We start from the raw sequence: 26,999 nt of genomic DNA, 5'->3' as shown, positions 1-26,999 counted from the left end.
ACTTGTAGAATTAATGAATCTTGCCTACAATAGCCTACAGCCAACAGCAGTTGGCATCGATTGCGTTTAGAAGTAGCATCGCCAGCACTTTCAGCACTTCCAAGAGACTAATTCTCTGATAACAATAATCTCAAGATCTTAGCCATGAACTTAATTACACCGTATCAAAAAGGATAAGTTTTAAATAAAAGAATAATCTGCCAAAAAAAAGAAACAAGAAAATTTTGATCTACTTGTTCAAGTTAAGAATTCCATACACTTGCAAATTGCTTGCAGGTTGAGTCTTTTATTTTCGCCTTATCTGAACTAAACCACCTGGAAAGTTTCAAAAGCTTTATTGAAGCTTTACAGCTTGCAGGTTATATGTTGACTTTGCTATCTTAGTACCATACAGGCTACTGTCTCGAGGTGTTTTCCCCTGTTATTCTCTTTCTGGTGGTGGACCGAAATGCCGAGGAGTTTGGTTAGTGTTAGATCAGGTGCGCCATGGGTTTGGTAGGGGTCCAGTTGGTGTTATTAGACCAAGGAACCAAGGGTTAGCAGGGATCCAGAATGCAGTTTGAATGTTGAAGAAGAGTGGGTCCATGTTTGGGAGAAGAGGTGACCTTAGGTGATAAGATGGGTTTATGTTGAGTATTAAAGTAGGTTCGAAGAAGGGCTTGCAAATTTGGGTTTAATGTAGGGGTTACTCATGAAGGGGGAGATTTGTTAGATTCATGAGTAAAAAGATTACGTCCCACATTGGTCAGAAAAATAGAGAAAGAGTGATTAATATGTAAGTAAGGGTCCAAGACCTAATGGCTTAAGTTTTTGGATCAAAATTGGGTTCCTAACTTACATATTGGACTCTTTAGTAGACTCTCTTGAGATATTTTTCCCTATCAATTGATACTTTTGTGATATTAGCTCGTTAGGACTCCTAAGAAAAAAGGGTGGAACAAGTTTACAATTTTTTTTTTTATTTTTTTATATATCGGATGCAAAATCAAGGTGGAGATGTGGTAGCATTAAATAACATGCAAGTGGTTTTCCATCCTCAGTGTCTTTTGGTCAGATGCAATGGGCTGAGAAGCTAAATTTCGACCGTCCTATAGTAGTAGCGCAACTACTGGTATGAAGGCCAAGTTTTGTTTTCCTTTGAAGTCGAAAATCAGCAATAATCTTGGTTCATATAGTGTACAAATTTCAGTCGCAATTTTGCCTATATAAAGAGGGACTTTCAAAAGCCTTGGATTGCACCACACTACATTGCTTAAACGTCGAGAGACAGAGAGCTCAGGGAGATTTTTCCATTTGTCTAAATTTATTTATATTTCTTTTTTGTATTGTCTCTTTCCTGTTTTGGAATTTGTCCTAAACTTTGTATGCTTCTTTATTGGAATTTGCTCACCTCCTGCTGTAGACATAGATTTAATTGACTGAACCACGTAAATTTTTATGTTATCATCTTTTATTATTTTCTTCACATTTTATTATAATTCTCGTTATTACTTTTGTGGGTTATCAAATTAACTTTTCGTAACAATCCAGGCTGGATTCTAACACGTGAAATGTCGAATACCCGTAAAATGATATCTTCAACTGAAGTGGAGCAAAAAGATGATCACTTTAAAGAGTTTTTCCAGAGGTTGCAACCAAAGAAGCTTGTAGAAGGGGAGCTGCTGGCTAATTACCAAGGCATTTGGTTTGCTGCAGATATACTTCGAGCTACATTAACCTTTCAAAAGCACTTCAAAGCCAATGACTCTGACATTATTTTGGCCACCATGCCGAAATCAGGAACCACATGGCTTAAAGCCCTCACCTTCAGTATTGTTAACCGCAACAATCATTCAGTTGATGAGAGCCCTTTGCTCTTCTCCAACCCTCATTATCTGGTCCCTTTTCTCGAGATGTATCTGTACAAAGATGGTAATATTCCTGATATAGATGCTATGCCTTGCCCGCGAATCCTTGCGACTCACCTACCTTATCAATTCCTTCCAGCACCATTTCGGATTGTTCCAACTGTCGAATCATCTACCTTTGCCGAAACCCTTTGGATGTATTCACCTCTTCGCTGCACTTTGCGCTGCAAAATGGTTTTGCATCAAGGCCATTGGCTTCTCTTGATGTACCTTTTGAAACATTTTGTCAGGGCATATACCCTTATGGTCCATTCTGGGACCATTGTTTGGGATATTGGAATGCAAGCTTGAAGAACCCTCAAAAAGTGTTGTTTTTGAAGTATGAGGATCTAAAAAAGGATATCAATAGCTCCGTGAAGAAGATAGCTGACTATTTAGGTCATCCATTTTCAGCTGAGGAAGAGGAAGCAGGTTTGGTTGAAGAGATAGCAACGCTTTGTAGCTTCGAAAATCTTAAGAATTTGAACTGTAACAAAGAGGGGGAGATGCAAACTGTTTTCGGAGTTAAGCATAATTCCTTTTTCAGGAAAGGAGAAGTCGGTGATTGGGTGAATTTGGTTCCTCCATCCATGGCCAACCGACTCGAAAAACTGATGCAAGAAAAGTTTGGTGAATCAGGGTTGACACTGGATATCCATGGCAATTCTGTCTGAAGAAGATGAATGTTGGATAGGACGGATCCATGTTTCAACAGTTTTTCCTCAAAAAACAAAGAAAACAAAATAAAAGGCCTAATTCAGTTACGTTCAAATTGTTTGTTGCTTCAATTACAAACATAAACCCAAGTTTGTATTAATTCAATGTGCGTGTTTGTTGCTTATTGTAAGACCGAAATTATCAGTTTTGGACCATGGTATTATATATCTACGCACATGCGAGTTTTTCCAGTACTTACTAAAATAGTTTATCACATTTTTATCTTTTCAATCATTTTTTTATCTAACATACGACACATTACAAAAAATATTACAGTGATTATTCTAAATAATATTTCAAATAATTTTCTATCCAAGCATACTCTTTATTTATTGTTTGCGGAAATCAACTATCCAACATAAACAAAACATTAATTAGTTACAATTTGGGGAATCACTATTTATTGTGTGACCAGTATTAATATCTCAAATCCCTGATTTTTGGATGTGTGATCTCACTTAATCCAAACAAGGATGTTTGTTTACACCACCCATTCGACTAATTCTTAATCATTAATTGTGTTGGTTCACTGCAGACTAAAACCCCAAAAAAAAAACTTAATTCTTTTTTTGACCCCCAAAAGTGAGAAGGGTACTACTATCGGTAAACAAAATTTTGCGCACAATTCTATGAGCAAAATCATTATTTGATTGGTTGATACCCTAAAAATATCCCTTGCTGGAAAATTTTTTTTTTTTAAAATCATTATTCGATTGGTCCTCTCTCGAGGGTAGGAATAGCGGCCCCCACTTCTTCTAGACTTTTTCAATTTACGTAGAATTCAAACACAATTTACAAAACCATCACCAGACTAGAAACCCCCAACAAGACTTAATACCTTTTTTTTTTTAAAAATTTTTCGAAAATGAGAAGAGTACTACCAGCATACAAAAGTTTGAGTACAATTCTAAGAGAAAATCATTATCTCCATTTGAAGAAGTTAGAAAAAGAGTTAAACGAGTCAAAGTGGGAGTGAAATTTTTTATTGTACTCTAAATTGCTCAATTCCTTAGTTTGGAAAAGGCAATGCAAGTAATCTCAATTGGTCCACAAACTTTGCCATAAGTTAAAATTCTTCCCAAATAACTTATTTTGTAGCACCATGTATTAACTTATTACAACTAACTTTGTTAGTTTTTTCAAATTTGTACGTCTACACATTATATTTTGAATTTTTGTGTTGTTGGCCGAATGTTGACTGTTAATAGCCACCGACATTGTAGCTGTCCCTGCCTCTTATCCATAATGTGTTAGCTGGAAATGTTACACGTGCACAGATGTGTATGGTAAACATGGTGTAAAACAGAACATTTCTATCAAATTTAATGAAAGGTAAAGGATACTAACGCACAGCAATAAGCAACAATAACTTAAAGATCACGGGTGATCTTGAGGTTGGGAGCTTCAATCTTGATTTGTATTAGGGCATTTGTTTTATATTCTTAATTTTGCAGTTAGAACTTTTGAGCTTAAATTTCCAAAGGTGGCAGAGAGAAATGCCCAGATGAAACATGCATAACAGTCTAGTGCTCATCTTTACGAGATACATTTGCCATGGAATTCCATCGTCAACCCTGATTCACCGGAATTTTCTTAGGTCAGATCTTTAAGTTGGTTGGCCATGGAAGGAGTAAAGTGCCATTGACTGAATCTTAAATTCGCTGAACATTGTCACTGATTGGACCTAAACGAAATAAACTTGAAGATTTAGGCTATAAACTTTTTAAAATTAAGAGTTTAAAGTACAAAGTATCCGGAATACAAATTTAAGATACAAAGTGAAAAAATGATAAAAGTTTAAGGGTATAAAGTGAAATTAGTCCAATTAGGATTAGCCCTTAAGCAAGGGCCAACGCTCATCAGATTAATGACTTCCTTGGATCTTGTTTCATTTTCCTTGTCATTTTACGCACCAAGCCTGGCAAATTTTAGTAAATGAATTTTTTATATGAAATTCGTTTAAACCGTTTTAGTATTTTGTCAAATAAATTTTTTCGTCCTTTAGTTTTTAAATAATAACTTTATATCTCTTGAAGTATTGAAAGGTAGCCTCTAACTAGCATCTATTATCGTTCCTCTAACTTATATGCCTTGCTACCTGATATGGATAGTACGGCATATAATGATAATAATAATAACTACTCCTATTAGTTTTTACTGCACCAATTTTAAAATTTTTTGTAATGTGAAACTTTACATCGAGATGCACATTAAAGACATACATATTATGATCACCTAACTTGTGGTACCTCGCACATTAAAGCACCTACTTTATTATCTATAGCCAGCTATGATCCAATGGAATTAATATAGAATCCTTTTCCACCAATTACATATGACAAGACTTCAAGTATGGTTAGCCTCTCACTCTCATCGACTGTGTGATTGATGCACACTGATATTTGACATATAAAAGAGAGGTCTCTCTTAGTAGTAATATTTATTTTGTAACTTTTATTGATGATTTTGTCAGAAAAATTTTGTGTTTTGTTTTGAAATCTAAAAATCAGGTTTTATATATGTTCAAAGATTTTCGTAGCAAAGTTGAGAGGGACGCTAACAAATAGTTAAGTACCGAGGATCATTTGAAAACTACTGCAAATTTCATGGGATCAGACTAGAAAAGACAATATCAAAAGCTCCTCAAAAGAATGAAGTAGCGGAAATGATGAACAGATCTATCATTGAACAGGTCAGATATATGCTCTTCAATGTTGAGCTGTCAAATTCCTTTTGGGGTAAGGCAATGAAGGCTACAGTTGATTTGATTAATCTCTCTTCGTAAGTTCCTTTGAATGGTGATATCCAAAGAGAGTGTGGACTGGAAAAAATATGTTCTTTAAGCACTTGAGAGTTTTTGGTTGCCGAACCTTTGTTCATATTCCCAAAGATGAGAGGTCAAAAACTTAATGTGAAATCAAAATAGTGTATTTTCTTGGGTTATGAGCATAAAGATTTTGGCTATAGACTGTATGATCCTATTGAAAAAAAGGCGACCAAAAGCAGAGATGTTGTCTTTTTTGAAAATCAAACCATTGAGGACATTGATAAAAATAAAAAGTCAAGATCCTCAGATGACCTTCTTGCTAGTTCAAATCCAGATCCAGTTTCAGTATCAATTGATTTTGATCATAGGGGAGCTGAAACAGAACAGTGAGAGAATATTGATGAAAATGATACTGCTACTAGGGGCGGGCAAGATTATCCGCTAATTGGGAAGTTGGATAATTCTTCCATTTGAAGGTCAGAGATTAGAATTGTGGTTAACGTATATTATAGATGCATATGTGGATAATTTTTACTAGTTGGCAAGAAGTCAAATGTGAAGAAGCTATATATGTACTCGCTCATAAATGTTTTTTCCAGAAGAGCAAAAATTAAAGTAAAATTTAGAAAAAATTATTCAATTTATGAAAGAACATAAATGTGGTTTTGGTGCCCATTTATTCAATTACCTTTCTATCTTTTATCAACTCAAAAGATTGTAAAAATCTCCATATTTTCAACATCTATTAAATTTTTTATTTTTTCGCAGCATAAATGGCAAAATGTGGATATCTAAGCAAGGAAATAAAAATCAAATTGCCAGGTTTTTTTGTCTTTTATCTTGAGATACATATATTTAGGCCATGAACTTACAAGTTAAACTACTAAGAGTTTGACTGCAACTGCTACTGTCTGTCCTTTTTCTTCATGCGTGGTTATGGAGGTAGATTTAGAGTTTATGTTCGTTAGGGAGATAAAAAACTCAATACTTTTGTGTTCCTCGACAAGAGTAACAGAACCTCCAGTTCTTTCTAGTATATATTAATATATTGCTTTATAAAAATATAAGCATGCTAATCTTTCGTTGAAGGAAGAAGAGCAAAAGATTACATTGGCTCTGATTTAACTTAGAATTCAATGTACATGGTTTTTTTCTTTTCAAAGAAAAGATGGATCAATTTCCACATGGCATAGAACTTTTTAGACTCACATATACATTCCAATGACATTTGCAGGTAAATCCTGTACAAAACTCAGCAGTGTCAATTTTTGGTTTTCAGAAAAGTTCTGGATAACATATTAAACTAAAGATATCACAAAGTCTGGTGATATTATTGTATATAACATGTAAACCAAAATAAATGTTGGTTTGGAGGTTGCCTAACATATTGTTTTGGAGAAGTGCCAATCTAAAAGAGAGTTTTATTAGCACTCCAATATTAGCTTCTGAAGAAGCGCTGAACTTCCCCGGACCGAGCTGACCTGATGAGCTCGGCGTGCTGATGAGGAAAACGTGTCCAAGCCCTGCAAAATAAACGAGAAGAGGTCTATAGGATGACTAGCAGAGGAGCCCCGAGGTTGTCCCCGGGGGCACTCCGACAGTCAAGTTAGTCTTCCGGTGAGTGGAATTCACAAGGAGTAAAACAGTCGGGGGTAATTTGTCAGTAGTGAGCGTACCTTACGTAGTTGGTGTGCGTTACCATTTATATCTGCCTGTGAGTCCGACCTCTGTATGTTTCGGGACCTGCCCGAGATAGTCTCAATCCCGTGTTGAGGGGGATTCTCTCCACCCTCCGCGGGATTGTTCTTCCGAACTCCCAGGGAGCCCTAGCAGCGGCGTGTCCCAAGACGGTCCCCATGGGCCTGGGGTCCGAGCCCAACTCTGGCCTCCCTGGGCTGCCACGTGTCTGGGCCCAGGACGGGGCCTCTGCACTAGCCCCCTAGATTAGGTGGAGCTTTCAGGCAGACCTAATCTATACTCCTGCCACGTGGGAGGCCAGCGCTGCCCTGCTCTGCTAGAGTCACCTCTGGTGCAGTGCTGTCACCGAAAAGCTGCGCCCGCGTCCTTTCGGTTGTCGCGTCTCCTCGGTTTCCGTATCGTTATTAAATGCGTTCACATGGGTCGGTTCAAATTCAAGCAACCGTTTCCCCCATTTTCACTCCTATAAATAGGACTGCCAGATTTCCTTCCGACTCTATTTGCCATTTTCTTCTCTTCATATATTTTCTTACTCCCGAAAATTCCAGTAGCAAGATTTTCGGCTTACAGTGTCTAGACTCCGGCGATTCCTCCATCTTTTCCCCATTTCGTTCACCAGTAAGTCATTTTTCCTCCTCCTTCGCCCTTTTTTTTCTCCTCCTTCGCACTTTCTTTTCCTCCTTTGCCACCTTCTGCATTTTATGTCGGATTGTTCCGGCGTTACCTCCACCGCATCCCAAATTCCGGCCCATCGTAGAGCCCCCAAATTCCTCATTTCTTCCTCGTCTTCATCTTCATCTTCATCTTCATCCTCTCCTCCTCCTCTCTCTTCTTCCTCTGCTTCTAATCCCAACTTCCACATTCCTGACCTGCTCGAGCCCATTGATATCATAAGCTCTCCATCTGCCCATTCTCCTTCCGCCCGTATTCTGGAGGAGGTGGCCGAGTTCGATACCCTCATCGAGCGGCATGCTACTTCCATTCCTTCCCCCAGGTCCCCGCATGACTCCCCTGGCGGAGCCCTGGGAGGGGTAGGCGAGAATAGGGATTCCTCCGAGGGGACCCCTACTCCTGAGCAGGGGGATGATCCCGAAATCGACTACGGTCAACCTGACCATCAAGAGGTCACCCTCTCACCCGGGGGAGTGGCCGAGCTGGCCGGGTCCTTCTCAATTCCTCCGGCCTTCGAGCCGAGGGCTGTCGGGTCTAACGACCGAGCTAGCCGACCCCCCTCTGACTTTGTGACCATCTACAGGGAGTAGCTGGTCGCGGGGCTCCGGCTCCCCATTCCCTCAACCCTGGCCGAGATCCTGAGCTATTGGGGACTGAAGATCACCCAAGTCCACCCCAACTCGATCAGGATTATCATTGAATTCCTGATCTATTGTCAGATCTGCTCCATCCCCTATTCTCTTTCTCTCTTCCGAGCTTTCTATACCCACAAACTCTACCTTCCTGGGTGGTATTACTTCTCCCGCCGAACAACTAGCAAAGTTCGGGGCGGGAAGGGCACCCAGGATCTTCTTTTCGGAGTCCCTTTTCTTCCATAAAGAATTGGATGGGGGATTTCTTTTTTGTTAAATCCGCCCACTTTCCCCCTGAGGTGTGGAAGGTCGGGGAGGTCGAATCCGACCCCTATCCGGAGGACTTGGACTCCGAAACTCTCAGCCAGCTTGTGAGCTCCAAGGTGAAGCTCTATACGGCCAAATTCTCCACCGAGCAGATTTCTGCGGCTGGACTGATGGGGACGTTGTCCGGGTCCCCTGGAGAGGTGGTGCCCTCTCCTGCCGACGACGACGCCCGTAATGCCGCCTCTGCGCTTATGTAGTCCGCCGTTTGCTTCTTTCTTTCACTGTCCTGTTTGTGCTAACTTGGTGACATTTGCTGCAGTGAGAAGGCTTTCCAAACTATTGGGCGCGCCTTCCGAGCCGATCACCCCAACCCCACAGCCAGAGGCCGCCCAGAAGACCTCCGAGGCCTCTCCGACTCCTGAGGGCAGTTCGGCTCCCCAGAAGAAGACATCTCAATCTCAGTCCCCCTCTAAGCAGGTCGCCAGCAAAAAGAAGGCGACAGGGCAGAAGATGGGTCGAGGGGACGAGCCTTTCCAACCCGAGAAGAAGCTCACGCCAGTTCCAGCACAGCGCCCTCTCCTGTTGACGTCGGGGGGCCCTGTCCCCTTGGGGGTTGGCTCCGCGGAGGAGCACACCCGGGAGACGCCTCCCCCCAGCTTGTGGCATTTTCGCCATGTGGCCCCTGTGAAGCCGGGCCAGACCCCCTCTATGCACGACCCCCGTCGCTTCTGCCCGTCTTGGGAGCTTTTCATCAACGACCGAGCCCAATTTTTCGAGGTGGCTCGCGAGTTGGTTGCGGGCTCGGTCCTCCCTCACGATAAGAGGTGGATGGAGCTCGCCAGCCCATCCGAGCTCCAGGATATGTACTTCACCGCCCAAGCTCAAGTAAGTTTCCTATCCCTTAGGCCAGTTGTGTCCCCGATTTTCGGCTAAGTCGCGCAATGTGCTAACTTCTTCTTTCTTCTCCTCAGGCCAATGTTGCTGGAGCCGCCCTGGCAATCCGCTTCTCCGAACTTGGAGAAACTGCAGAAAAAGAATCGGGAGACAGGGCAAAAACTTGCCCATGCCCTTAAGGAGACGGACTCCCTTAAGGCCAAATTGGGCAAGGCCGAGAAGGTGCTGGAGACGGCTCAGGTCCAGGTCGCCTCCACCAAGTCAGAGTTGGACCAGGAGAGGAAGGGCGTGGCGTAGTTAAAGGAGGACCACGCCATTGAGCTCTCCGGCATCATCAGCCGGGAGCGCAAGAGGGCTGTTCGGGAGTTCATCTCTTCCGAACAGTTTGCTGAAGACGTCGCCCCCCTCAACCAGCCCATCCTCCAGGTCGGCTTCACGCGGCCCTTGGACCAGGTGAAGGAACTCAACCTGCCCGACTTCAACTTGGCTGATTTCAAGGACTACAATCCCGTAGCTGAGGAGAAGCTGGACTGACTCTTCGACGGGTACTGCAAGGGGCATGCCCTGAAGAACCTGGTGAACAGGCTTGACGTGGGGGCCGAGCTGGTGGAGGTCCCCTTGGAGGAGGACGAGGGTCTCGGCCGGGCTCCTGGTAAGGAGCCGGTGGTTTAGGGGTCTTAGGGCCTGAGCTGTATATTTTTTCCTTTTCATTTAGCTTGGTAGGCTTTATAATAGGTAGGTTTTGAATGTACATATTATTGAGTGAAACAACCTATTTTCAGCTTCCGATTTTCGCTTGCGCCGAATTCTAGCAACCAAAGCGGTATGCCGACCTCTTGGGTCGAGCACTAAATTGATCCACTAAGGCAACGTGCCGACCTCTCGGGTCGAGCATCCACCAAACTCTAAGCTAACAACTAAGTTGTCAGGGACACCAAACCATCAAACTATCAGGCTGATTTAGCAATCGAATTCTAATAATCGGAGCGACGCGCCGGCCTCCTGGGCCGAACACCAAACTTCTGGGTTTTAAGTTACGCCGATCTCCTGGGTCGAACGTCAAACCTGATTTACTGAAGCAGCGTGCCGGCCTCTTGGGCCAAGCATCCGCCAAACTATAAGCCAACAACCAAATTGTCAAAGGACGACAAACTGGGGTTCCATCAAATGATTGTCAAAGGACGACAAACTGGGGTTCCATCAAATGATTAAACTAAATTAACAACCGAATTCTAACAACCTGGGCGGCGTGCCGACCTCCTGGGTCGAGCGGTAAAATTTTAAAGACAGTCCTGCCGAACTCCTGGGTCGAGCGTCGAGATTTTAAAGGCAGCCCTGCCGACCTCAGGGGTCGAGCGTCAAGCCCTCAGATTTTAACAAACCGTATCAAACTAATTCACGGCGTGCCGACCTCCTAGGCCGAGCATCAAACTCTCAGACTTTAAAGCTTTAAACCCTGCCGACCTCTTGGGTCGAGCATCAATTCTCAAACTTTAAAGGCATTCCCTTCACTACCATTCAGAGCCCCCCCACTAGGACACTTAGCATGGCCTGAGTGTACTAGTGCAGGAGTTAAAAGTTAAACGACATTGATAATGAGAATGTACTTAAAACTTGAAAGCCGAACATTTATTTAATGATGAACTTGTATGAGAATTCCAAAGAATACAGTAAGATACCCTGACCCAATCTATCCTACAAACAATCGCAAGTTCGAGAAGTGCCAAGTGCGAGGTATCTCAATTCCATCTAATCTCGCAAGCTTGCAGCAACCAGCTCGGCTCGCTTCCAGGACTTTGTACGGCCCCTCCCAGTTTGGGTCGAGTTTGTGGGAACTATGAGCTCGACTGATTGAGTTCTTTCTTCAGACGAGGTCACCCGGTTGGTACTGCATATTCCTCACCTTTGCGTTATGATAGCGGCCGAGTTGGCTCTTGTACTTAGCCATCCGTATCGCCGCTTCCTCGCGTTTGGCCTTCAACATGTCCAAGTTACACCTCAATTCTTCATTGGCTGATGCAACGAAATTCTGTGTCCGAGGCGAGGGGAGGCCGACCTTCGCGGGCACCACCGCCTCTGCCCCATAAGTCAGGGAGAACGGGGTCTCATGAGTGGCCGTCCTTGGCGTGGTGCGGTAAACCCAGAGGACGCTAGGGAGTTCATCTAGCCAGTTAGATTGGGCCAATTCCAGCCTAGTCTTCAGCCCTTGCAGAATGGTTCGATTAACATTCTCTACTTGGCCGTTGGCCTGGGGGTGACCGACCGAGATGAAATGTTGGCTGATCTCGAGTTCGGCGCACCAGCTCCTGAAGGGGTTTTCGGCGAACTGTCGCCCATTGTCTGATATCAAGACATGCGGGATCCCGAAGAGGCAAACTATGTTCTTTCAGAAGAACTTCTGAATTGCCCTTCCAGAGATAGTGGCCAGGAGCTCGGCCTCCATCCACTTTGTGAAATAGTCGATGGCCACCACGAGATATTCGTACCTTCCGGGAGCTCGGGGAAAGGGACCCAAGAGATCTATTCCCCACTGGGCAAAGGGCCAAGGACTGTGGATGGGGACCATCTCCCGAGTGGGTTGGTGACGCAGCGAGGCTGCACCTGGCAAGCTCGGAATTTCTGAACAAGAGCCGCGGCATCCCGAAGCACCGAGGGCCAGTAGTAGCCTAGGAGCAGGCATTTTTTGCCCAACACTCGGGACCCCACATGTGCTGCGCACAGGCTTTCGTGAACTTCTCGGAGGACATAGTCGCCTTCCTCGGGAGTCACGCACTTTAACCAGGGAGACAAATACGACCTCCTGTAGAGGGCCCCCTCAGCGTAGGCGTATCTGGTAGCCCTGAATTGGAGGCGGCGAGTCTCGGTTTTATCCTCGAGGAGGACGCCCGAGTTGAGAAATTCCACGATGGGGGTCATCCAAGAGGCCGGGCTGCCTATTGCCAAGATTTGGATCTGGTCGATGCTTTTTTGCTTGACCACCTCCACCAAGATTTCCTTATTCAGGTGGGCAAACGAGGAGGACGCTAGTTTTGACAGAGCGTCCGCGCGCTTGTTCTGTGATCTCGGCACATGCTCGATTTCAAAAACATCAAACAGGGTTATCACCTCCCGTACCTTGGCCAAGTATTTTTTCATGATTTTCTCCTTGGCCTCGTACTCCCCGCGGATTTGGTGGACTACGAGTTGGGAATCGCTCCGAACCTTGATCGCGGTTATACCCATCTGGTAAGCTATCCGCAACCCAGTCAATAGGGCCTCGTACTTTACCTAATTGTTGGACGCCGGGAAGTCAAATCTGGGCGAGATGAGCAGCAGGCCGGTTCCGCTCCCTTCTTTGCTCGAGACCCCGTCCACGAACAGTACTCACGGCTCTCCTGGTCGTGCCTCCTTGAGCGGAGAGATCGGCTCGGCCAGGGACAAGTTAGCTCTCTCAGCAAGGAAGTCCGCCAGGGCATGAGCTTTGATAGCGGTGCGGGGCCGATAGCCGATGTTATGCTCGACCAGCTCGACGGCCCACTTGGTCATCCGGCCCGAGACATCAAGTTTGGTGAGTATCTGTTGTAGGGGCTGGTCAGTCACGACAACGATGCTGTGAGCCTGGAAGTAGGAACGGAGTTTTTGGGCGGCGTGCACCAGGGCCAGGACCAATTTCTCGGCCGATGTGTACCGCGTTTCCGGCCCCTATAGCGCACGGCTGACGTAATATACCGGCCTCTGAGCCCCCCTGTCTTCCCGCACCAAAATCGCGCTAACGGCCTCGTCGCAAGGGGACAAGTAGAGGAACAGGGTTTCCCCCTGCTGTGGGGCGGTCAGAGTGGGCAGCTCGGCCAGATATGCTTTCAGGTCGGTGAAGGCCTTTTGGCACTCCTCGATCCATTGAAAATCCTTGGGCGCCTTCAGAATCCGAAAAAAGGGTAGCCCTCTCATCACGGAGCGCGAGAGGAACCTGTTCAGGGCGGCCATCCTTCCAATGAGCCGCTGGACCTCCTTTACGTTCTTTGGTGGGGCCATGTCCATGATGGCCTGGAGTTTATCCGGATTGGCCCGGATCCCCTCTCGGGACACCAAGAACCCTAGGAACCTTCCCGACCTAACCCCGAAAGTGCATTTCTTCGGGTTTAGTCGCATCCGGCTCTCCCGTAGGATGTCCAATATCTCCCTCAAGTCGGGAACGAGCCGCCGGTCAGTTCGACTCTTGACGATCATTTCGTTCACGTAGACCTCCATACTCTTGTCGATCTGATTTTGGAACAATTTGTTGACCAGACGCTGGTAGGTAGCTCTGGCGTTCTTTAGCCCAAACGGCATGGTCCGGTAGCAGTAAGTTCCTTTCTCAATGATGAAGGAAGTCTTCTCCCGATTTTCTTCGACCATCTCTATCTGGTGGTATCCCTTGAAGGCATCCAGGAAATACAAGACGTCAAAACCCACAGTAGAGTCTACTAACCTGTCAATCCTCGGCAAGGGGAAGCAGTCCTTTGGGCAGGCCTTATTGAGATCTGTAAAATCCACGCATATCTTCCAGGACTAGTCCTCCTTCTTCACCAGGACGGGATTGGCTAACCAGGTCCGGTAGTATACCTCCAGGATGATTTTGGATTCCAGCAGCTTGCTGACCTCCTTCCTGATCACCTCATTCCTCTCTGGGGTGAAACTCCTCTTCTTCTGCTTTACCGGCTTGAAGCGGGGATCCACGTTGAGGCGGTGGACGGCTAGGTCAGTTGGGATCCCGGGCATGTCCTCAACCGTCCACGCGAAGACCTAGGAGTATTCCATCAACAGGGCTTTCAAACCCTCCTTCTCCTCGGGGGGTAGCGACGCGCCGATGTGGAGGATCTGGTCGGGCCTGTCCCCCCTCAGGGGGAACCCCTCGATCTCGTCATAGGTGCCCAACTGCCGAGCCTCCTCCCCCGGGATATAGGACTCCAGGCTGGTCGTCTGGCCGACCACCTTCTCCTGCCCCCGGAGCATGGCCAAGTAACAAGCTCTGGCCACCTCTGGATCTCCATGCACCTCAGCTATTCCTCCCAGGATGGGAAATTTGACGCTGAGGTGGAGAGACGAGGGGATAGCTTGGAGGGCATTCAAGGCGGGTCGTCCCAAGAACACATTGTATGGGGATTGTTGTTTGACCACCACGAAGTTGACGGGGATGGTCCGGTATTTGGGCGTCTGCCCTACTGTGACCATCAGGGTGATCATCCCCTCCGGATTGATGGGCGGCCCAGTGAAATCCACTAGGGGTGTTCGAACCTGGGTTAGCTGTCCGTCCTCCAAGCCGAGCTCCTTGAACACCCGGTAAAACAGGATGTCCACTGCACTCCCCCGGTCGACGTACACTTTCTTTACTCGATAGTTATTGGTTACGACGTCTATCACGATGGCCTCGTGGTTTCCAGACGCCAGGGGAACCGCATCCCTTGGTTCGAAGGTGATCTCCTCATCCATGCGCAAGCGCTTCAGGGAATCATCCCCCTCGGGGGGAGACCGCCTGTTCTTCCGAGCTGCATGGCTGTCCCCCCGTGGGGCCCCCAGTGATGGTGTTTATCACCCCTACTAAGTTCTGGGTGTTCTGGTCGGGGGAGTTGCCCCGAGGAACGTCACGCCGCTCAGGGTGGTCGCGACACTGGCCCTCGCCCCTGTCTCCGCGGTAAGTGCGTCCTGACTCCTAGCCTGGTCGATTTTGCCGCACGAATCGCCCCAGGAAGCCGCGCTAGATCAGATCTTCGATCTCCTTTCGCAGGGCTCAGCACCCCTCCGTATCATGCCCAACATCACGGTGGAAGGCACAGTACCGGTCCTGGTTTCTCTTGTTCCGGGGTGTCCCCATCGTAGGCGGCCGTTCCCCCAGGCCCTCCGCCTCCATGATAGCTAGGATTTGGGCTCTGGGCCGAGTCAGGGGGTGTACCCTTTTTCGGGAAGCGGTGGCTGAGCGGGGGCTTTCTTCTTTGAGAGTCGGTCAAAAACGTTCTTCTTGGCCGGGCCGTTCTTATTTTCGGGGGCTCCACGTCCTCTCCGATCGTCGAGCTCTCGATCCGACTCCCTCTTCAGGCGTGCCGCCTCCTCTGCATTAGCAGCTGCGTGCGTCCTGGTCAAGAGCTCCTCCAGGTCTCCAGGAGGCTTCTCGGCGAGCTTGTAGAAGAGTTTCCTCCGCCCTGAGCCCGTTCATGAAGGCAACCATTACCACCTTTTCATCCTTGTCCCTGATCTGCAGGCTCTCCGTGTTGAAGCGAGTCATGAAATTTTTTAGTGACTCGTCCGGCTTCTGCCTGATTGCCATCAGGTGATCCGCGTTCTTCGAATAAATCTTTGAAGAGACGAATTGGGCGACGAACTGCCTGGCTAGCTCGGGAAAGTTCCGGATGGACCCCGGTGCCAGACCCTGGAACCAGAGTCGGGCCTTCCCCTTCAAAAACATGGGGAAGGTCTTGCAGCGGATCTCATCCGCGGCCGTTTGCAAGCGCATGTGTGTCAGGAAGATCGAGAGGTGATCTTTCAGATCGGTAGAAGCGTCATACAATTCGATGTTCGGGATCTTGAATTTCCGGGGTAGCGGGTAGTTCTCTATCTCTCGAGTAAAGGGCGAGACTGCGTAGTTGTCCTCGTACAATTGCGGCCGCAAGATCTGCTCGAGTTCGTCCCGGACAGGTTTTCACTGGGGAGGGTCGCGCGGCCGGCTCTTGACAGACCGGACTGGGGAACGCTCAGACTCGTTCCGCGCAAGCTTTCACGATGAGGGATTCCTTGGTCGGCCCCCAGCGGACCGGTCGCGAGAATACCTCTCGCTATCCCCGACCACCGAGGCCCGCGGCCGAGGAGGAGTCCGGGGCCGTTTCCTCTTGGGGGGTTGGTCCCGTGACTCATCCTCTGAGGGAACGGGAGGTGATTCCCTCTCCTTCCCCTTCGCCTTGGAGGTTTGTGCGCCCCCGGCTTCGCCCCCTCCTTCGCTTGTCGAATTATGTCCTCCAGCATGGGGAGGTTCTCCGTCACGAACTGAAAGATCTGCTGTCTCCGTTCCCCAGAATGGGCTGAACCCCTGGCGTCTCGAGCCGCCTCAGTCTCCCTTCGCCGGGACCCCTCGCCGGTTCCAGAATCGGTGCTTTCTACGGTTCGCTTGGAGCGCGTTCTCGCCATCAACACAACTTCGATTACCTTCGATTCCCACAGACGGCGCCAACTGAAGAAGCGCTGAGCTTCCCCGGACCGAGCTGACCTGATGAGCTCGGCGTGCTGATGAGGAAAACGTGTCCAAGCCCTGCAAAATAAACGAGAAGAGGTCTATAGGATGACTAGCAGGGGAGCCCCGAGATTGTCCCCAGGGGCACTCCGACGGTCAAATTAGTCTTCCGGTGAGTGAAATTCACAAGGAGTAAAATAGTCGGGGGTAATTTACCAGTAGTGAGCGTACCTTACGTAGTTGGTGTGCGTTACCATTTATACCTGCCTGTGAGTCCGACCTCCGTACGTTTTGGGACCTGCCCGGGATAGTCTCAATCCCGTGCTGAGGGGGATTCTCTCCGCCCTCTGCGGGATTGTTCTTCCGAACTCCCAGGGAGCCCTAGCAGCGGCGTGTCCCAAGACGGTCCCCATGGGCCTGGGGTCCGAGCCCAACTCTGGCCTCCTTGGGCTGCCACGTGTTTGGGCCCTGGACGGGGCCTCTACAGCTTCCAATATTCAAACTCACATACCAAACACAAGCTCTCCTACTATGTAGCAGAAGAATATGCCCTCCTATTTGGGCTTCGGTTGAATCAGCAATATAACTAACAACCCCCACTATTTACACTAGCTAGTATTAGACTATTAGCTGCCAAAACTTCAACTAAACATTAAATTCCATCGGCTTGTTTTTGGCAGAAAATTAGCACTGTTTCCTCTAGCAAAGACTTGTAGAATTAATGAATCTTGCCTACAATAGCCTGTAGCCAACAGCAGTTGGCATTGTGTTTAGAAGTAGCATCGCCAACACTTTCAGCACTTCCAAGAGACTAATTCTCTGATAACAATAATCTCAAGATCTTAGCCATGAACTTTTTTTTTTAAACTAAACTTTTATTGCCAACAAAAACACATTACAATGAGCCAGTGGTATACGTCTAACTAACCTTGGTAGAACTACCTTCGGGTACCACAAAGTCGGACCGAAGGAACTGCTAGCCTATCTAACTGTAGCGCAGACCGTGCCTTCCGTGGGAGATCTGCCGTCGCCGTGAAGATAACATCCCGCCGTGGCCCCGACGATGCTAGGGCATCCGCCACCGTATTTGCCTCCCGAAATATATGGGCCACCGTATTTGCCATGAACTTAATTACACCGTATCAAAAAGGATAAGTTTTAAATTAAAGAATAATCTGCCAAAAAAAAAAAGAAACAAGAAAAATTTGATCTACTTGTTCAAGTTAAGAATTCCATACAGTTGCAAATTGCTTGCAGGTTGAGTCTTTTATTTTCGCTTTATCTGAACTAACCCACCTGGAAAGTTTCAAAAGCTTTATTGAAGCTTTACAGCTTGCAGGTTACATGTTGACTTTGTTATCTTAGTACCATACATGCTATAGTATTTTCCCATTTCATTAGTTTTAAATACCTCAGGAGTTAACTAATCCAAACCCAACAATCATATCAACTTTCACTTGAAGATTCGCCAATTCATATACCAAAACGGAGCAAAAAAAAAATGATGATGATTATGAGGATTTCTTTCAAACGTTTTAATGAACAAAAGCTCTAACATAATACCAGCAATTTTGCCTAGAGCAGGCACCGATACTATTCGTTTGGCTAAAATAATTAATTGCTCTTCTCCATAAAAGACTTTTTTAAAATACTTTCTTTGAATTAATTAAATTTAACTGCCGTACATAAGTCAGTGCTGCTCTTTCAGTGCGTAGTTCATCATAGTTAATATATTAGCAGGGCATAAATTTTTTTCAAGGCAAATTGTAAGTCTTTATTGATATACTAAAGGAAATTACACAAGCAGAAGGTTGGCATTGCAAGTGCAATCCACACAATAGCACAAAGACAACTACCTAGAATTTAGTGTGTAATGATTTTGTTTTTATTTAGAATTTGATGTATTTTTCGTCGAAAATATTGTTTTGATTCTCACAGTATCCTTCAATCGAGATAATAACCGTGAATTTTATCTTTTCAATTTTGTTGTGCATTCACTTTCTCAAAATATTACTTTCCTACGAAAACAAATTTTGAAAGCATGCATATTTTGTAGCTCAAAGACAATATCACACTATATTTAATTGGTAAAATGTACTTCTAACTACAGGTGAAAGATATTTAATTTGTAACTATAAAATTACGAGAAGGTCGTTTGTAAGATCAGCAATTGTTCTACTATTTTGAAAGTAAAAGTGTTTATGTTCATACATAAAAAAATGTTCATTTTTAAATATGCCATTGACATATATGCATCAAATTAAAGGCCAATAATTTAATTTCTAGGAATAGCCTCACCACAACTTTAATAACTTCTATGATTAGCGAAAGATGGCTTGAGATAGCGTAGTTATAAAAATTTAAGAAGTTTTGGAATTATGAGTGACTCAGTGCAATAATAACTAAAACTTCAACTATCTATTATGTCAAGGGGGATGGTCTCGCCAAAATTATAAAGGAAATATAGAAAAATAAAATTCCGAGAGATGTAAATTTTCATCTTTCTAGATACATGTTTTTTTGGAGCCAAGTTGTAATAGTATTTTACAGATCGGGAAAGGAAAGTTTGTACAAAACTAATGGCCTCTTAAACTATTGACCACCACAAAGACCTTTAAGTGTCTTTGTGGGGTGGGAGGTCAAGGTTCGATCCTTGCCTCCCATCACTTGCCACTAATATGCAGCTTCTCCAAATCCAAACGAGTGTATATTGCACCTGTTTGATATGATGATAGTTCAGTTCTCATCAATTTTCCTTGATTCAAATGGATCCTCACTTTAATAGATTAGTGTAAGTGTAGGAGTAGTGCCAATTGACAAAAAAAAAAAAAAGAAAGGAAAGTTTGTACAGGAAACACATAGAGTTACTTAACTCTATAGCAATAACTCTATGTTAGGGTTTTATTTTTTTTGGGGTAATTAGTAATTCAGTATCTACCCCATTTGAGCCATTTATTGCGCCATATGGTTACTAGTAGCAACCGGTGCCCGGTGTCAAAATCAATTGACCATTAGTGGAATAGTTCAAGATCTTATTAATGTTATTGGAAGCCATCTATTGCACCATGTGGTTACTAGTAGTAACCGGAGGTGCCCTTGGTCTAAAATTATGTGTGATAAAGAATTTGGATTCTATCTCAAAATCAATTGTCCATGAGTGGAATAATTCGAGATCTTATTAATGTTACTGGAAATTCTTAAAACATTGAGGCAGGATATTTAGTTCCTTAACACCCCCTCAGATGTAACTTGACAAATGGGCTTAAGCCAATATAGAAAGAACCAAGTTCCCGGTGAAACTATAAACGAGGGTAATATTACCCTGGTTTGTCCTTGCGTCTGTTTGTTGGGTTTTGCATTCGTCTGTTACCCCATTTATAGTTGCGTTTGTTTCTTTCGCCATACACTTTTCCTTTTATCTAAATTTGAGTTTCGCTTTTGTACTGTCTCTTTCTTGTTTTGGGACTTTAGGAATTTTGTCCTAAACTTTGTGTTCTTCTTTGTTATAGTGGAATTTGCTCACCTCCTCCCTTGAAGGTAGGTCTAATTGACCAAACCACATAAATCTTTGTATCATTGTCTTTTATTATTTTTCTCCACATTTTATTATAGCCTTCATTATTACCAATTTGATGGAGTCTCAGGTTGCGAGACTGGGCTACTCTCTCGAGGTGTTTCCTCCTATTATTCTCTTCTTGGTGGTAGACCGAAATGCCAAGGAGTTTGGTTAGTGTTGGATCAGGTGCGCTATGGGTTTGGTAGGGGTCCAGTTGGTGTTATTAGACCAAGGAACCAAGGGTTAGCAGGGATCCAGAATGCAGTTTGAATGTTGAAGAAGAGTGGGTCCATGTTTGGGAGAAGAGATGACCTTAGGTGATAAGTTGGGCTTATGTTGAGTATTAAAGTAGGTTCGAAGAAGAACTTGTAAATTTGGGTTTAATATAGGGGTTACTCATGAAGGGGGAGATTTGTTAGGTTCATGAGTAAAAAGATTACGTCCCACATTGGTCCGAAAAATAGAGAAAGAGTGATTAATATGTACGTAAGGGTCCAAGACCTAATAGCTTAAGTTTTTGGATCAAAATTAGGTTCCTAACTTACATATTGGACTCTTTGATAGACTCTCTTGAGATATTTTTCCCTATCAATTGATACTTTTGTGATATTAGCTCGTTAGGACTCCTAAGAAAAAGGTGGAACAAGTTTACTATTTTTTTTTATTTTTTATATGTCGGATGCAAAATCAAGGTGGAGATGTGTTAGCATTAAATAACATGCAAGTGGCTTTCCACCCTCCGTGTCTTTTGGTCAGATGAAATGGGCTAACAAGCTAAATTTCTACCGTCCTATAGTAGTACTAATATGAAGGCCAAGTTTTGTTTTCCTTTGAAGTCGAAAATCAGCAATAATCTTGGTTCATATAGTGTACAAATTTCAGTCGCAATTTTGCCTATATAAAGAGGGACTTCAAAAGCCTTGGATTGCACCACACTACATTGCTTAAACGTCGAGAGACAGAGAGCTCAGGGAGATTTTTCCATTTGTCTAAATTTATTTATATTTCTTTTTTGTATTGTCTCTTTCCTGTTTTGGAATTTGTCCAAAACTTTGTATGCTTCTTTATTGGAATTTGCTCACCTCCTGCTGTAGACATAGATTTAATTGACTGAACCACGTAAATTTTTATGTTATCATCTTTTATTATTTTCTTCACATTTTATTATAATTCTCGTTATTACTTTTGTGGGTTATCAAATTAATTTTTCGTAACAATGCAGGCTGGATTCTAACACGTGAAATGTCGAATACCTGTAAAATGATATCTTCAACTGAAGTGGAGCAAAAAGATGATCACTTTAAAGAGTTTTTCCAGAGGTTGCAACCAAAGAAGCTTGTAGAAGGGGAGCTGCTGGCTAATTACCAAGGCATTTGGTTTGCTGCATTTATACTTCGAGCTACACTAACCTTTCAAAAGCACTTCAAAGCCAATGACTCTGACATTATTTTGGCCACCATGCCGAAATCAGGAACCACATGGCTGAAAGCCCTCGCCTTCAGTATTGTTAACCGTAACAATCATTCAGTTGATGAGAGCCCTTTGCTCTCCTCCAACCCTCATTATCTGGTTCCTTTTCTCGAGATGTATCTGTACAAAGATGGTAATATTCCTGATATAGATGCTATGCCTTGCCCGCGAATCCTTGCGACTCACCTACCTTATCAATTCCTTCCGAGCACCATTTCGGATTGTTCCAACTGTCGAATCATCTACCTTTGCCGAAACCCTTTGGATGTATTCACCTCTTCGCTGCACTTTGCGCTGCAAAATGGTTTTGCATCAAGGCCATTGGCTTCTCTTGATGTACCTTTTGAAACATTTTGTCAGGGCATATACCCTTATGGTCCATTCTGGGACCATTGTTTGGGATATTGGAATGCAAGCTTGAAGAACCCTCAAAAAGTGTTGTTTTTGAAGTATGAGGATCTAAAAAAGGATATCAATAGCTCCGTGAAGAAGATAGCTGACTATTTAGGTCATCCATTTTCAGCTGAGGAAGAGGAAGCAGGTTTGGTTGAAGAGATAGCAACGCTTTGTAGCTTCGAAAATCTTAAGAATTTGAACTGTAACAAAGAGGGGGAGATGCAAACTGTTTTCGGAGTTAAGCATAATTCCTTTTTCAGGAAAGGAGAAGTCGGTGATTGGGTGAATTTGGTTCCTCCATCCATGGCCAACCGACTCGAAAAACTGATGCAAGAAAAGTTTGGTGAATCAGGGTTGACACTGGATATCCATGGCAATTCTGTCTGAAGAAGATGAATGTTGGATAGGACGGATCCATGTTTCAACAGTTTTTCCTCAAAAAACAAAGAAAACAAAATAAAAGGCCTAATTCAGTTACGTTCAAATTGTTTGTTGCTTCAATTACAAACATAAACCCAAGTTTGTATTAATTCAATGTGCGTGTTTGTTGCTTATTGTAAGACCGAAATTATCAGTTTTGGACCATGGTATTATATATCTACGCACATGCGAGTTTTTCCAGTACTTACTAAAATAGTTTATCACATTTTTATCTTTTCAATCATTTTTTTATCTAACATACGACACATTACAAAAAATATTACAGTGATTATTCTAAATAATATTTCAAATAATTTTCTATCCAAGCATACTCTTTATTTATTGTTTGCGGAAATCAACTATCCAACATAAACAAAACATTAATTAGTTACAATTTGGGGAATCACTATTTATTGTGTGACCAGTATTAATATCTCAAATCCCTGATTTTTGGATGTGTGATCTCACTTAATCCAAACAAGGATGTTTGTTTACACCACCCATTTGACTAATTCTTAATTATTAATTGTATTGGTTCACTGCAGACTAAAACCCCAAAAAAAAAAACTTAATTCTTTTTTCCCCCTAAAGTGAGAAGGGTACTACAATCGGTAAACAAAATTTTGCGCACAATTCTATGACCAAAATCATTACTCCCTCCGTCCCACTTTGACAGTCCTGTTTTCCTTTTTCGTCTGTCCCAAATTATAGTCCACTTTCCAATTGAAGAATGTAGTTGTATTTTAATTTTTCTAAAATACCCTTATTTAATGTAAGTTGTTGTTACTATAAACCTACCCCATTTAATGAGAGTTGATTCTTGTTTTACCATCAATTCAAGTTCTCATAAAGTTGTACCGTATTTAATGTGAGGGTATTTTAGGAAAATAACAATCTAAATTTACTTTTCCAACAAAATTAACTACGTTTTCTTAAACTGTGTGAAAAAAGAAAACAGAACTATCAAAGTGGGGCGGAGGGAGTATTTGACTGTTGAAACCCCAAAAATATCCCTTGCTAGATTTTTTTTTTAAAATCATTATTCATTGGTCCTCTCTCTGGGGTAGGAATAGTGGCCCCCACTTCTTCTAGACTTTTTCAATTTACGTAGAATTCAAACACAATTTACAAAACCATCTCCAGACTAGAAACCCCCAACAAGACTAATTAATACCTTTTTTTTTTTTTTAATTTTTCTAAAATGAGAAGAGTACTACCAGCATACAAAAGTTTGAGCACAATTCTAAGAGAAAATCATTATCTCCATTTGAAGAAGTAAGAAAAAGAGTTAAACGAGTCAAAGTGGGAGTGAAATTTTTTATTGCACTCTAAATTGCTCAATTCCTTAGTTTGGAAAAGGCAATGCAAGTAATCTCAATTGGTCCACAAACTTTGCCATAAGTTAAAACTCTTCCAAAATAACTGGTACAATTTCGTAGCACCATGTATTAACTTATTACAACTACAATAGAAAGTACATGTTAGTTTTTTCAAATTTGTACGTCTAGACATTATTATATTTTGAATTTTTGTGTTGTTGGCCGAATGTTGACTGTTAATAGCCACCGACATTGTAGCTGTCCCTGCCTCTTATCCATAATGTGTTAGCTAGAAATGTTACACGTGCACAGATGTGTATGGAAACCCCAAAAATATCCCTTGCTAGATTTTTTTTTTTTAAATCATTATTCATTGGTCCTCTCTCTGGTGTAGGAATAGTGGCCCCCACTTCTTCTAGACTTTTTCAATTTACGTAGAATTCAAACACAATTTACAAAAATATCACCAGACTAGAAACCCCCAACAAGACTTAATACCTTTTTTTAAAAAAAAAAATTTCGAAAATGAGAAGAGTACTACCAGCATACAAAAGTTTGAGCACAATTCTAAGAGAAAATCATTATCTCCATTTGAAGAAGTAAGAAAAAGAGTTAAACGAGTCAAAGTGGGAGTGAAATTTTTTATTGTACTCTAAATTGCTCAATTCCTTAGTTTGGAAAAGGCAATGCAAGTAATCTCAATTGGTCCACAAACTTTGCCATAAGTTAAAATTCTTCCCAAATAACTGGTACAATTTTGTAGCACCATGTATTAACTTATTACAACTACAATAGAAAGTGCGTGTTAGTTTTTTCAAATTTGTACGTCTACACATTATATTTTGAATTTTTGTGTTGTTGGCCGAATGTTGACTGTTAATAGCCACCGACATTGTAGCTGTCCCTGCCTCTTATCCGTAATGTGTTAGCTAGAAATGTTAGAAATGTTACAGGTGCACAGATGTGTATGGTAAACATGGTGTAAAACAGAACATTTCTATCAAATTTAATGAAAGGTAAAGAATACTAACGCACAGCAATAAGCAACAATAACTTAAAGATCTTGAGGGTGATCTTGAGGTTGGGAGCTTCAATCTTGATTTGTATTAGGGCATTTGTTTTATATTCTTAATTTTGCAGTTAGAACTTTTGAGCTTAAATTTCCAAAGGTGGCGGGATGGCAGAGAGAAATGCCCAGATGAAACATGCATAACAGTCTAGTGCTCATCTTTACGAGATACATTTGCCATGGAATTCCATCGTCAACCCTGATTCACCGGACTTTTCTTAGATCAGATCTTCAAGTTGGTTGGCCATGGAAGGAGTAAAGTGCCATTGACTGAATCTTAAATTCACCGAACATTGTTACTGAATGGACCTAAATGAAATAAACTTGACGATTTAGGCTATAAACTTTTTAAAATTAAGAGTTTAAAGTGCAAAGTATCCAGAATACAAATTTAAGATACAAAGTGAAAAAATGGTAAAAGTTTAAGGGTATAAAGTGAAATTAGTCCAATTAGGATTAACCCTTAAGCAAGGGCCAACACTCAACTTGTAAGGTTGGAGCAGGATCCTTTTCTCCAAATAACCCTTACTCTGAGTTTTTTCGAATGAGGGTTGATGCAGCAGGCAAAAAGGGACTTTCTCCTCTTCAAAAAATCACGGCAGCTATCTGACAGTTAGCATATGGAGCACCAGCTGATCAGTTGGATGAGAACATAAGAATGGGTGAAACCACTGCAATCGAGTGTTTTTCACAATTTTGCCGATGTGTGATTGATATTTATGAGGCACAATACTTGAGAAGGCCTAATGCTAATGATGTTGAACATTTACTTAATTTGCATTCCGAGCGGCATGGCTTCCCTGGCATAATTGGTAGCATTGACTGCATGCACTGGCAATGGAGGAATTGCCCCATGGCATGGAAAGGTCAATTTACTTGAGGTGATCAAGGATCTCCCACAATAATGCTAGAAGTAGTCGCATCAGCCGATTTATGGATATGGCATGCATTTTTTGGCATCGCGGGGTCTAACAATGACATCAATGTGCTCAATCAATCTCCACTATTTAACGACGTATTGCAAGGATACGCTCCAGATGTTCAATTTATGATAAATGGCACCCAATACAGTAAAGGGTATTACCTATCAGATGACATATATCCAGAATGGGCAACATTTGTTAAAAGTTTCACATCTCCTAGAGATCCAAAGAGGATCAAGTTTAAGCAAATGCAGGAGGCTGCACAAAAAGATGTTGAGCGAGCATTTGGAGTGCTCCAATCTCGTTGGGCTATTGTACGTGGTCCTGCTCGATGTTGGTATAGAGCAAAACTCAAAGATATAATGTATACATGCATCATATTGCACAATATGATTGTCAAAGATGAAAGAGATGCAATAAGAAACGGGGATGCTGACGATGACGATCCAATGATTCCTGTGACTCAAGATTTGGCCAAAAATTTTCAATATTACCGTCAGAGGAACACGGAATTACGTGATTAAGAAGTACATCATCAACTTCGATCAGACTTGGTCGAGCATATTTGGGAACGATTCGGAGACAATAACAATGAAAACTAGTATTCATTTTGTTATTAATTGTATTTTATTTGATTTAAATTATGTAATATTATGTTATGGAGGTCAAATTAATTACATAAAGAATTATTAATTAAGTATGGATTATTATGATATAATCGCATTTGAGGTATCACATATTTGTTTAATGTTCTGCATAATTATTTTTCAAAAAATAACAATATATTATTTTTGATAGATAGAAAAAGATATATTGTTCAAACTTAGAAATTAATAATATTATTTTTAGAAAAATAAAAAATTCAAAAGGCAAAAATTTTAATGAAATTTAATACTTTATTTTTTAAAAATAACAAAATTATTTTTAAAAATTACTTTATTTATTTATGGGATGTGAGTTATGCATTATTAAAATAAATATTTGATTTAATTGTGGACTCATACTATTACACCTTGTGGAGTGTAATCCATTATGAGTGAAAGTGTAATAAAAGAGGAAAAAGTGGAATACTGACATGGCATGTGGATTACACTCTAAAGAGTGTAAACCATTGTAGATGCCCTAAGCTCATCAAA

General features: G+C 42.8%; 2 protein-coding genes and 1 pseudogene across 2 annotated transcripts; 2 read left to right on the top strand and 1 right to left on the bottom strand.

Annotated features, from left to right (window-relative positions):
• Nucleotides 1-1,550: 1,550 nt before the first annotated feature.
• On the top strand, nucleotides 1,551-2,560 carry LOC113780133 (cytosolic sulfotransferase 15-like). The gene is made up of 2 exons (XM_027325947.1): nucleotides 1,551-2,081; nucleotides 2,138-2,560. Exons 1-2 carry the CDS (start codon nucleotides 1,551-1,553, stop codon nucleotides 2,558-2,560), a joined length of 954 nt encoding a protein of 317 aa, XP_027181748.1.
• Nucleotides 2,561-11,397: 8,837 nt separating this feature from the next.
• LOC113780132 lies at nucleotides 11,398-12,755 on the bottom strand. Its single transcript, XM_027325946.1, has 2 exons — nucleotides 12,065-12,755; nucleotides 11,398-11,873 (listed from the first exon to the last, which is right to left on the bottom strand). Exons 1-2 carry the CDS (start codon nucleotides 12,753-12,755, stop codon nucleotides 11,398-11,400), a joined length of 1,167 nt encoding a protein of 388 aa, XP_027181747.1.
• Nucleotides 12,756-21,508: 8,753 nt separating this feature from the next.
• Nucleotides 21,509-26,465, top strand: LOC113780131 (annotated as a pseudogene).
• The last annotated feature ends 534 nt before the right edge of the window (nucleotides 26,466-26,999 follow it).

This window comes from Coffea eugenioides, chromosome 8 (assembly GCF_003713205.1).
Source record: "Coffea eugenioides isolate CCC68of chromosome 8, Ceug_1.0, whole genome shotgun sequence".
Classification (NCBI taxonomy): Eukaryota; Viridiplantae; Streptophyta; class Magnoliopsida; order Gentianales; family Rubiaceae; genus Coffea; species Coffea eugenioides.
Note: the sequence above shows the minus strand (reverse complement) of the source record. Positions and strands in the feature narration are given on the sequence as shown.

Coding starts and splice junctions, on each gene's coding strand:
- LOC113780133 (XM_027325947.1), top strand. CDS start 1,551: ATGTCGAATACCCGTAAAATGATATCTTCAACTGAAGTGGAGCAAAAA. Junction 2,082..2,137: donor GCACTTTGCGCTGCAAAATG/GTTTTGCATCAA, acceptor ACATTTTGTCAG/GGCATATACCCTTATGGTCC.
- LOC113780132 (XM_027325946.1), bottom strand. CDS start 12,755: ATGGGTATAACCGCGATCAAGGTTCGGAGCGATTCCCAACTCGTAGTC. Junction 11,874..12,064: donor AGTCCTTGGCCCTTTGCCCA/GTGGGGAATAGA, acceptor TCTTGATATCAG/ACAATGGGCGACAGTTCGCC.